Consider the following 12,463-nt stretch of genomic DNA (forward strand, 5'->3'; position numbering starts at 1 on the left):
AGGAGGAGATAAAACGCAGACCGGAAGAGGATTATATATTATCATTATACCGGTCTCTCTGACTTCTGAGAGAGTCACATGATGAAGACCGGAAGAGGATTATATATTATCATTATACCGGTCTCTCTGACTTCTGAGAGAGTCAAATAATGAAGACCGGAAGAGGAAGGACAAACAGATGCACGAACACATCGCAGGCTTGCAATAAGACCCTCTCTCTTCTCTCTACTGCCCGCCCTCCCTCCCTCCCTCTTTCTATCTCCCTCCCTCTCTCTATCTCACTCCCTCCCTTCTTCACTCACTCACTTCCTCTCTCTTCTCTCTATCTCCCTCCCTCCCTCCCTCTATCTCACTTCCTCCCTCCCTCCCTCACTCACTCACTCACTCACTCACTCACTCACTCACTCTCTTCTCTATAGTTCCTTCCCATCCTTCCTCTCTCTTCTCTCTATCTCCCTCCCTCACTTACTCCCTCGCTCTTCTCTCTATCTCACTCACTCCCTCTATCTCACTCACTCACTCACTCACCCACCCACCCACTCTCTTCACTATAGTTCCTTCCCACCCTTCCTCTCTCTTCTCTCTACCTCCCTCACTCCTCTCTATCTCCCTCCCTCCCTCCTTCACTCACTCACTTCCTCTCTCTTCTCTCTATCTCCCTGCCTCACTTACTCCCTCGCTCTTCTCTCTATCTCAATCACTCACTCATTCACTCACTCCCTCTATCTCACTTCCTCCCTCCCTCACTCACTCCCTCACCCCCTCTTCTCTCTACCTCCCTCCCTCTTCTCTCTATCTCCCTCCCTTCCTTTCTCTTCTCTCTATCTCACTCACTCATTCACTCCCTCCCTCCCTCCCTCCCTCCCCTCTATCTCCCTTCCTTCGTCACTCACTAATTCTCTCTTCTGTCTCACTCACTCACTCCCTCACTCCCTCACTTCCTCTCTCTTCTCTCTATCTCACTCCCGCTCTCACTCCCTCTCTTCTCTCTATCTCACTCACTCATTCACTCACTCCCTCTATCTCACTTCTTCCCTCCCTCACTCCCCCTCTGGTCTTTCTATCTCACTCACTCATTCACTCACTCCCTCAATCTCACCCCCCCTCCCTCCCTCCCTCCCTCCCTCCCTCCCTCACTCTCTCTCTCTCTCGGACTAATTAGGTACTGATGACACAGAACTACTTTATTAGGATTGTAATTAGAATATCTGGGGTCAATCAGGCTGTGATCAATAGCATGATATGCAGCAGCGCCGTGTGTCGTCACGATAAGAGCCGAGTGGCGCTGCAGAGGCTGCATGTGTCGCCTGTCTGCTGACGGAAAGAGCGCGTGTTTTCTGCCGAGGGCAAAGGAGGAGCGGCTTCCCAACAGCAAGCCGCATGTCTCCCACGCACAGACTGAGCCGAGGAGGAGTCGTCACAGCTGTGTGTTTTCTCCGGCTGCCTTATCGGAGGACTGGGATCTGGATTGAGTCGGAAAGAGGGGCTTTGTTTGCGAAGGCGCCCATCGCGTACCTGCAAGCTATGGCGCCCTGCTCTCGTGAGTCTTGTGCATCACGCTATCCCCCCCCCCCCCGAACAGGCGCCCCGACCGACCAGAGGAGGCGCTAGTGCAGCGATCAGGACACATACTCACATCCGGCTTCCCACCCGCAGACACGGCCGCTTGTATAGGAACGCCCCGCCAAGCCGGAGGCGACACGATAGAGGTGGAAATGTGCTGACAACCGAGGAGAGTGTGTGGAGAAGGTGGGAGGAGTAAGCGGAGGGGCTGATGAATGAAGAACATGAGAGAGAGAGAGAGAAGGTTGGTTGATGTGGGGATGGCGGATCAGGAAGTGCGGTGGATTAGCAAGGAGGAAGTGAGGGCAGCTACGAAGAGGATGAAGAGTGGGAAAAGGCGGTTGATCCAGATGACATACCTGCGGAGGCATGGAGGTGTTTAGGAGAGATGGTGTAGTGACTTGAGGGGCGGACGGGAAGCAGACCCGGGTGGCCCGCACCACGGGCGACTGCACTAACAAAGGGTCCGACCCGTTAGCCAAGGACCAGCGAGTCTAGTCATTCGTGGTCTTTACAATGGCAGTGGGGTTTTTAACTAGATTGTTTAACACCATCTTGGAAAGGGAGAGGACGCCTGAGGAGTGGAGAAGAAGCATACTGGTACCGACTTTCCAGAACCAGGGTGATGTGCAGAGCTGTAGCAGCTACAGAGGTATAAAGGTGATCAGCCACAGCATGAAGATATGGGAAAGAGTAATAGAAGCTAGGTTAAGAGGAGAGGTGATGATCAGCAGCAGCAGTATGGGTTCATGCCAGGAAAGAGCACCACAGATGTGATGTTTGCTTTGAGAAGGTTGATGGAGAAGTATAGAGAAGGTCAGAAGGAGTCACATGGTGTCTTTGTAGATTTAGAGAAAGCTTACGACAGGGAGCCGAGAGAGGAGGTGTGGTATTGTATGAGGAAGTCAGGAGTTGCAGAGAAGTATGTAGGAGTGGTGCAGGATATATATGAGGGCAGTGTGACAGTGGTGAGGTGGTGGTTGGAATGACAGATGGGTTCAAGGTGGAGGTGGGATTACATCAGGGATCGGCTCTGAGCCCTTTCTTGTTTGCAATGGTGATGGACAGGTTGACAAGATGAGATCAGGCAGGAGTGTCCATGGACTATGATGTTCATGGATGACATTGTGATCTGTAGTGAGAGTAGGGTGCAGGTTGAGGAGAGCCTGGAGAGGTGGAGGTATGAAAGTCAGTAGGAGCAAGATGGAATACCTATGTGTGAATGAGAGGGAGGACAGTGGAATGGTGAGGATGCAAGGAGTGGAGGTGACAAAGGCAATTGAGTTTAAATACTTGGAGTCAGCTGTCCAAAGTAACGGGGAGTGCAGGCAGGGTGGAGTGGGTGGAGAAGAGTGTCAGGAGTGATTTGTGACAGAAGGGTACCAGCAAGAGTTAAAGGGAAGGTTTACAAGATGGCAGTGAGACCAGCTATGCTGTATGGTTTGGAGACAGTGGCACTGATGAAAAGACAGGAGGTGGAGCTGGAGGTGGCAGAGTTGAAGATGATAAGATTTTCATTGGGAGTGATGAAGAAGGACAGGATTAGGAAGGAGTATATTAGAGGGACAGCTCAGGTTGGACGGTTTGGAGACAAAGCAAGAGAGACAAGATTGAGATGGCTTGGACATGTGTGGAGGAGAGATGCTGGGTATACTGGGAGAAGGATGCTGAATATGGAGCTGCCAGGGAAGAGGAGAAGAGGAAGGCCAAAGAGGAGGTTTATGGATGTGGTGAGGGAGGACATGCAGGTGGTTGGTGTGACGGGGGAAGATGCAGAAGACAGGAAGAGATGGAAACGGATGATCCGCAGTGGCGCCCCCTAACGGGAGCAGCCGAAAGAAGAGGATAATGCATCATAGATATAGCGGTTAGATGCTCCAACGCATTACGTCATCACACCCAGGTTCTGATCTTAAATAACTGGCGCTGCTGTAATTAGGAGGTTACACATGGAAGCCCGGTTCACCCAAACTATATCACCCGCTTATCCCTACCTTGCCAAAAACGTTTTCGGCTGCCAGGTTGGGACCCCAAATCTTATAAATGTGAGAGAGTTCATAGCCCTTCTCTTAGAAACCACATCCCAGGTGAAGACTGCCGATTCACATTCTCAGCGAGTGGTGGACAAATGACACCACCTGACACCCCTAGTGTTGGGGTGTGGTTACTGAGGCTGTCGTAACTGTTGGGGTGTCTCTGTCTAATCATGTGGTTTCTGCAAGAGTGTCTACGGAGACTCTCCCCACGTGGGCTCCCAACCTGGCAACCTAAAACATATTTTCTCCCCAATTGTATCCGGCCAATTACCCCACTCTTCCGAGCCGACCCGGTCTCTGCTCCACCCCCTCTGCCGACCCGGGGAGGGCTGCAGACTACCACATGCCTCCTCCCATACATGTGGAGTCTCGCCAGCCGCTACTTTTCACCTGACAGTTTCGCCAGGGGCGCCAGGGCGTCCCGAACGGCCAGAGGAGGCGCTAGTACAGCGACCAGGACAAATACCCACATCCGGCCCACCCGCCAAGCTGAAGGTGACACGGGGACTCGAACTGGCGACGCCCGCGTTGGTAGGCAACGAGATAGACCACTTCGCTACCCGGACGCCCCTTAGTAAGTATTTATAAAGCCGTTATAAAGCACGTGTTATTGTAGAGGGGTGCACTTGTGTTTTCTGCCTTGGTTGAAGTTGTGGCTGACATGATGACTCACTGTCTATCTGCGAGTCACGGACGGAGGTTGACTGACGACGTCACGCCACTCAAGCGTCAACTTGAGCACGCCTGAGCAGGGAGAAGGCAATGGCGCTTTTAATGACAAAATCACTTCCGGTGAAGTGGGTACTGCAGGAGAGAGGCGCTGGGGAAAAAAAACAGTAGAGAGGAAATCCACAGAGATGCGCTCAGAGGGCAAAGCACTCTGCCACGCCATCACTGTGAAGGAAGCTGCTGAGACTCAAGGTCAGGACGTCTGGCAGCCGCTTCTCATCTGACCCAGATCAATGTCCAGACACGGGCTGCTCTCTTCTTTGCTCTGGCTTGATTTGGAAACTCGGAAATTTGTGTGTGGGGGGGGGTGCCCCCCCCCCCATTTTCTCCCCAATTGTATCCGGCCAATGAACCCACTCTTCTGAGCAGTCCCGGTCGCTGCTCCACCCCCCTCTGCCGATCCGGGAGGGCTGTGGACTACCTCCTCCCATACATGTGGAGTCGCCAGTAAGGAGTGTCATCAGGGGGACGTAGCGCGTGAGAGGATCACGCTATCCCCCCCCCTTACCCCCGAACAGGCGCCCCAATCGACGACAGGAGGCGCTAGTTCAGCCAACAGGACACATACCCACATCCGGCTTCCCATCTGCAGATACGGCCAATTGTGTCTGTAGGGACACCCGACCAAGCCGGAGGTAACACGAGGATTCGAACCGGCGATCCCCGTGTTAGTAGGCAACGGAATAGACCGCCACGTCACCTGGACGCCACAAATGTGTCTTTTAGCGGCGTTCCCCCCCCCCCCCCCGTGTATACGCGGTTTAAATACTGGATTTAAAAATACTGCAGCGAACTCCGGGGGGAGGGGGCAGTCGGGAAACGCCGCAGCCGGGATGCGAACCCGGGTCCCCCGCTGCGCTGACCAGTCAACTAAAGGCTCCAACTCATTAGCCAACCGGCTAGCGAGTCTACTCATTCATGCTCGTTACACTACCCCCCCCCAGGGGAAGCGAGTCCCCGCGCTTCAGCATATCCGCTCCCTCACGCCTCTTGGCGCACGCGCTTCCAGTGGCTTCACGGGCTCACCGTCCCACTTCTGACACCAATGCAGCGAATTCCGGGGGCACCCGGGAACCGCCGCGGCCGGGACGCGAACCCGGGTCTCCCGCACGACGGGAGACTGCGCTAACCAGTCAACTAAAAGGTCCGACCCGTTAGTCGACTGGTTAACGTAGTCGCCCGTGGTGCGGGAAAGCCAGGTTCGCGTCCCGGTTGTGGCGGTTGTTGGCTGCCCCCGGAATTCGCTACAATACTTTAAGGCAGACAATGGTTAAATCGTAATCTCCATGAGTGTTAACCATAGCAGGGCTGATTTACGTCAGCTAACGTGTATTTAATTGGACATATGAGTGTATACTTTGCATTTGCCGGTGGTCTGAGAGCAGCACGGTGGTGGAGCGAAACGTTTAACTGTCACGTTATTGCTTTATCCCTGCACATATGGCTCAGGCTCCACTTAATGTATTTCTGTCACTGGGGACTTGAGCAAGGCACGGGAGAGGAATGCGTGCGCCATTATGAAATGAGACTACCCCGAATTGCCTTTTCCAATGAGCAATATGACTAATTGCAAAATCCTGAATACGGAATTCCCGGTTGTGCTGTCGACGCCCTCTTGTCGCGGGTTGAAGCGCGGGGAGCTCATCCGCAGGCAAATTTGACTCCTTAATTGAAAAGTGCCTCTGGTTTGCTGCCAACAATGCGCCACACCACGCCTGCTGGCTGATTTAATCACCCCTTCCTTGCATCGGTGCAATAAACGAACCCTCGTGCATATCCAGGTCCCCGCGGAGTACAGCTACCCCTTTAGCAACGACAGCACTTTCTTCTGACCGCTGTCGTTCATTCTTCTGCCATTTCCTATTCGGTTCTTTCAGCCCGCACAGCGGGAGACAGCCAAGTATTGACCGAGTCTGACAAGGTACCGTCACGACTGGTTTCCAAAAATAGAAGTTGAGATTCGTCTGTCCATCTTAAAACCGCCCCCCCCAACTGTAACCGGCCAGGTCGGCACGGTGGCACAGTTAGCGCGGTCGCCTCCCAGCAAGAAGGTCCTGGGTTCCTCCGGGTGCTCCGGTTTCCTCCCACAGTCCAAAGACATGTAGGTCAGGTGAATCTGCCGTACTTAATTGTCCCTAGGTGTGTGTGCGTGTGCGCGCGTGTGTGTAAAATGATGCAGCATAATTAGTGCCGTGACACGCAGAGGGATGGCAATGATCCTGTGTTAGCGTGTAGGCGCCACTGGTCCCTGCAGATGCACATGTAAAAATAAGCCCTTTGAGCACGGGGACAAAACTGTACTGCACCGAAAGCGTTATGAGGCGCGTCAAACTGCCTTGCCACCCTATCCCGACCTGGTTTTGATTTTGGATTGTGGATGAGGACCCAGCCACCAAAGCTGCTTTTATCTGCAGCCGCAGTGCCTGTTTGGAGAGAGCGGCAGCAAATAAGAAACTGAGGGTTCTCCCCCCGAGGACAATATTCTATTAAAGACACAAAGTAATAACAATAATAATGCTAAACAAATAAATAAAAAGATAAACTGACAATATATGTTCACACTAGGGCGTCCGGGTGGCGTGGCGGTCTATTCCATTGCCTACCAACACGGGGATCGCCGGTTCGAATCCCCGTGTTACCTCTGGCTTGGTCGGGCGTCCCTACAGACACAATTGGCCGTGTCTGCGGGTGGGAAGCCGGATGTGGGTATGTGTCCTGGTCGCTGCACTAGCGCCTCCTCTGGTCGGTCGCGGCGCCTGATTGGGGGGAATAGCGTGATCCTCCCACGCGCTACGTCCCCCCCCCCCCCCCCCGATGAAACTCCTCACTGTCAGGTGAAAAGAAGCGGCCGGTGACTCCACATGTAATGGAGGAGGCGTGTGGTAGTCTGCAGCCCTCCCCGGACCGGCAGAGGGGGTGGAACAGAGACCGGGACGACTCGGAAGAGTGGGGTAATTGGCAAAGGTACAATTGGGGAGAAAATGCAAAAACAAAAATGCACATTTTGTACAACTTCGACAAACACAAATGACTTCCACATTCAATATCATAGTAATTGTTGACTTGTGGTCCTACATGCAGCACATTCATCCTAACCCGATGGAACCAAATCCAATTCTATTAAAATAACATTTAAAAAAAAGTCCTTATCGGCACGTAACAGACCAGGGAAGCTCTTTGAGATCATTTTCAGCTTCCGGGGGGGAGTAAGGCACCACACTTGTCGTGTCTCCTCTGGCTCCCTGTAAATCTCCCCACAGCCCGGAAAAACAAAGGAAGCGGGGAGAAAGGGAAACACAACTCGGATTTCATTAAATCGGTGGGAAACCAGAACAGGATCAATACACAACACGGCTTGGCCATTTCCTTATCCGCGGCCTCCGAGTGGCTGGAGGGTAGAGATCCTGCAACCAGTCAGGAATTACTTCTTTTTTCAGTCGTGCCAGTTTGCACACACGTGTGTCGTATAGGCAGGTGTGTGCGCGCATGCGCGTGTGTGAATCGGTGCGCTTGCATGCATGCTTGTGTGTGTGCAAGTGCATCATGCGCTCATGCGTGCTCGCATCGGTTTGGGGCACGTGGGAAACACGCGGGAACACGTGGGGAGGCATCGATTAAAACCGCTTAATTATTTCCAACACCTTTTGATGTTTAAAGCATGTTGACACACCGCTCGACGGGCTGGAGGTCCAACCTGTGGTCAGAACCAAGTCTTCTCAGAACTGTTACCGGCATTTGTCCACCGACGCTGCAGAGAAACGTTCTTTCTCCTAAAGGCGCTCGAGCATCAATCGAGCACCACCTCGACTTAGATTCTACTGACAACCACAACAAATCAAATCGGCTGTTTTTTGGCAAAAGCGACCGACCTCAAACCGGAGTGATGGAGGGGTACCTCCGCCGTGGCGGAGGCGAGCCGTTTGCTCGTGAGTACAGAGGAAGTGACAGTGGGCCCGGGTGACTGCTGCGCTCTGCGGTGACGCCCTGTCCGCTCGCATCAACGCCGCACTTCCCTCGGGCACCGCGTCCTCGCCCCCTGGCTCCCACCACCTGCTCAGAGGGGAAATAAAACGGAGCTGGCAACACCTGCCCACATCTGGCGCCTCGGACGCCACCCAGTCCCTCTCTATATGGGTCACAGGATGACGGCCGGGCCATTTGTTTCCGATGGCTGGGTTCAGGGGGCCAGCGGGCTGCTGAACTTGGGAGTTTAGCGTGATGGGATGAGGAGGGGGCATCCACCGCATACTATATACTTAACACAATCCGCAACTGAACAGCCGAATGTGCTGTGTTTTTGTTGTTGTTTTTAATTTGCATGATTTTACACAGTGCTCGAACAATGTCGTCAAACTGATTATCAAAATGTTGTTTAATCCCACACGAAGCACCGGATGGGTTGGACGGCGATATGGTCAGAGGAGTCGCTTGTTGTAGAGAGGAATATAAAACTGACTTTCGAACGGTGATACGTGATGGCATTAATCATCTCATAATCATATCAATCTCATAATTAAAATCGGTTGGGGTCTAACGGCCAAGGTGAAGAAAAGACCATAAGCCTTCTGTGCTGTCAGTGAATGAATCGTTTGGGTAAAATGGATTAAAATGGGGGGGGGGGTTGTATTACCCCCTTTTTTTTCTCTCCAATTGTACTTGACCAATTACCCCACTCTTCCGAGCCGTCCCGGTCGCTGCTCCACCCCCCTCTGCTGATCCGAGACTACCACATGCCTCCTCCCATACACGTGGAGTCACCAGCCGCTTCTCTTCACCTGACGGTGAGGAGTTTCACCAGGGGGACGTAGCGCGTGGGAGGATCACGCTATTCCCCCCAGGCTCCGAACAGGCGCCCCGACCGCCCAGAGGAGGCGCTAGTGCAGCGACCAGGACACATACCCACATCCGGCTTCCCAACCGCAGACACGGCCAATTGTGTCTGTAGGGACGCCCGACCAAGCCGGGGGGTAATACGGAGATTCGAACCGGCGATCCCCGTGAGAGTAGGCAACGGAAAAGACCGCCATGCCACCCGGATTCCCCTGCATGCAGTGGTGGATCTAGAGATTTTTTCCTGGGGTGGCAAGACTGTGTCCCAGAGGTGGCAGCTGCCACCCCTTTGCCACCCTGTAGATCCGCGCCTGTGAGGGGGAGGGGGGATTCTAAATCGGCGACTTCTGTTTGAGATGAGTTTGGCGCGGGTTTCATTGACCTTCACCATGCATGTACATAAAATATACTTAAAAAACATATTATCTGATTTACAAACGGGGTGGCAACAAGGGTGGCAAGACTGTGTCCCAGAGGTGGCAGCTGCCACCCCTGTAGCCACCCTGTAGATCCGCCCCTGCCTGCACGTGCAGTTGTTAGTATAATATTAGTCTGTTAAGGTTGGTTTTATCCATTATGGATAAAACCAACATAGCACATCTACCCGTCACCACTTCCTGTTTCATTATCATCAGCCCGGGTGGATGACAGCGACGCCAGATAGCAAAACCCTCTGCTCCTCGTCACAACAATTATCTGGAAACGTGCCCTGAGGGAGTCTGACGTTTCAAAACGACGCACCCGTCTGGAGTTCTTCATTAGTGCACTACGCCGCGTGACGACTGCCGCTCGTGCTGCAGGATGCCAGTTTCACCAGACAGCGAACTCGCATCAGTGTCACTGTTCATCACCGCGCATCAATATGACGCCGGTGTCAACTCGAGGCAGCACGCTGCATAGAACTGTGAGGGGAGGATGGAGGGGGGGGGGTGTTGAGAAATGATGAAACACGGGTTAAAGGATTATACAGTGATCCGACTGCGAAGAAAATGTCAACTGACACGGTTTCTATTTCTGAAACCGCTGCAAACAAAAAAACAGGAATCACATCCCAGATGCTTTGGAAAGCAAACGTCGCTCATCTCCTTCGGAAGCACAGCTGATTTTTTTTGAAGGGGAACGTGCTGTAAGGACCACCAATAACTACACTCGCTAGCCCTGGTCCAACTCTTGTATTTGTCCTGGTCGCCGCACTAGCGCCTCCTCTGGTCGCTCGGGGTACCTCCTCGGGGGGGAGGGGGAATAGCGTGATCCTCCCACGCGCTACGTCCCCCTGGCGAAACTCCTCACTGTCAGGTGAAAAGAAGCGGCTGGCGACGCCACATGTATCGGAGGAGACACGTGGTAGTCTGCAGCCTTCCCCGGATCGGTAAGAGGGGGGTGGAGCAGTGATCGGGACGGCTCGGAAGAGTGGGGGTAATTGGCAAAGTACAACTGGGGAGAAAGGGGGGAGTCTGCTTCCACTCAATATCTGGATCACGTCCGTTACCGAGTTTTAAGGAGGTGTTCGTTAAGGCGGAACGTAAAGCATTTTCACCAAATGTTAGCTCTAAGAGATGAACTCTGGCAAGAGTTCCGTTAACTTCTGTGCCAGAGAACCCCATTAGTCCCAACTGGCGTATAATACTGAGTGAGTAATAGCAATGAGGATTTAATAACTCGGTTCAATGATTTAAACAGCACAGACATATGATGAGATAGGAGCTGGATTCCAAAATGAGATGCTGCCAATTTAATATCTAGAACTCCACCTTTAAGTAGTCTGCAGTTGGTTCAGACTGCAGCTGCTAGACTACCAACTAGAGCTAGTCCTAGGTCCCATGTTACTCCTATAAAATTCAGAATAATCTACAAGATCTTACTGATTACATTTAAAGCACTGCATGATCTTGCCCCCAGTTACATTTCTGACCTTCTCTTTCCTCATTCCACCTCCGATCCTCAAACCCCGGTCTGTTATCCATCCCTCACTCCAACTGCAAAACAAAAGACGACCACACCTTTGCAGTTTTAGCCCCAAGCCTCTGGAATAATCTTCCCCAATCCATTAGATTTGCTGAATCTTTGGACGTTTTAAAACCATCTTTTCAGGCAAGCCTTTTTATAGACCCCCCACCCCTGCCTCCTGTTTTGGTTCGTTTTTAGCTTGGTCTGTTACTCCCTGTGCTATATGTTTTATTTTCATTCAACTTATTTTATGTGTTTACTCGTGTTTTCTGTATTGAGTGTAGAGCCCTCTGTAACTGTGTGCTTTTAAAGGTGTTATATACATAAAACTTTACTTACTTTACAAAATGGTTGCCGAGGAAAATAAAAGCTGCTCTCCTATAGTAGTTTGTTCTCATTCGTTAACTGTCAGGACCTTTGCCAAGGTCAGTATGACATCGGAGAGATGGCTATGTTTGATTTAGGTGCACCAGCACATCTATCAGCATTGACAGGCAGGCAGGCAGACAGACAGGCAGACAGGCAGACAGACAGACAGCACTAACGACAGTCAATAGTGCTCTCAGCGCTGGTTCTTTGACACACCTACATTCAACAGATCCATTATTGGCTGCAGCTGTGTTTATCCTGCTATGCTAACATCACAGAGTACCAAGACCAGCCTGCCGTGTTTTTAATCTCTACACGGTTTTTAACCTCTGCATGTCAGCAGACTCACTAAAGGGGTCTACGGCAGGGGTGGGCAATCTTACCCAGAAAGGGCCGCTGTGGGTGAAGGTTCTTGTTCCAACCAAGCAGTTACTCAGCTGTGTCTCCTAATCAAGTTCCTCAGCGAAGACTCTACTGGTTGATTCGTGGGATCAGGTGTGGAAGTGCCTGGCTGCAACAAAACCCTGCACCCACCGCGGCCCTTTCTGGATAAGAGTGTCCACCCCTGGCCCGGTCTAGGATTTAGCTACTCTTTTAAGCCACTTTTGTCATTGTAGATCTTCAACGAATTCGTCTTCTGCATGTATCCCATCTTACTATATAGAGAAGCGGGCAGCTGCAGCACCCGGGGACCAACTCCAGCTCTTCTTTCCATTGCCTTGCTCAGGGGCACAGACAGGACTATTAACCCTGACATGCATGTCTTTTTGATGGTGGGAGGAAACCGGAGGCCCACGGGCCCGGCGTGCTAGGGACCCAGGGCTGCGTCAGTAGCATGGGCTGTGTGAGGGAGGAGCTGGAGGGTGCTAGTCGCGACACCAAACCAGCCGCAGTTTAGCGATGGAACGCCATTTCCACAGCCTTTGCAGGGTTAAATCGTCAGGGGACATTAGAAGTGTCTCCCTGAGTTTCGGCTTATAGTGTGTTCA

General features: G+C 52.3%; 1 protein-coding gene across 1 annotated transcript in view; it reads right to left on the reverse strand.

The window, feature by feature from the left end:
• LOC130131434 (rho-related GTP-binding protein RhoE-like) overlaps positions 1–8,566 on the reverse strand; it is a 13,034-nt gene extending 4,468 nt beyond the window's left edge. Inside the window, exon 1 of the mRNA XM_056301111.1 lies at positions 8,198–8,566. Coding sequence (XP_056157086.1) covers positions 8,198–8,566 — 369 coding nt within the window. The remainder of the gene's footprint in view (positions 1–8,197) is intronic.
• Between the last annotated feature and the right edge of the window lie 3,897 nt (positions 8,567–12,463).

This window comes from Lampris incognitus, chromosome 21 (genome assembly GCF_029633865.1).
Source record: "Lampris incognitus isolate fLamInc1 chromosome 21, fLamInc1.hap2, whole genome shotgun sequence".
Classification (NCBI taxonomy): domain Eukaryota; kingdom Metazoa; phylum Chordata; class Actinopteri; order Lampriformes; family Lampridae; genus Lampris; species Lampris incognitus.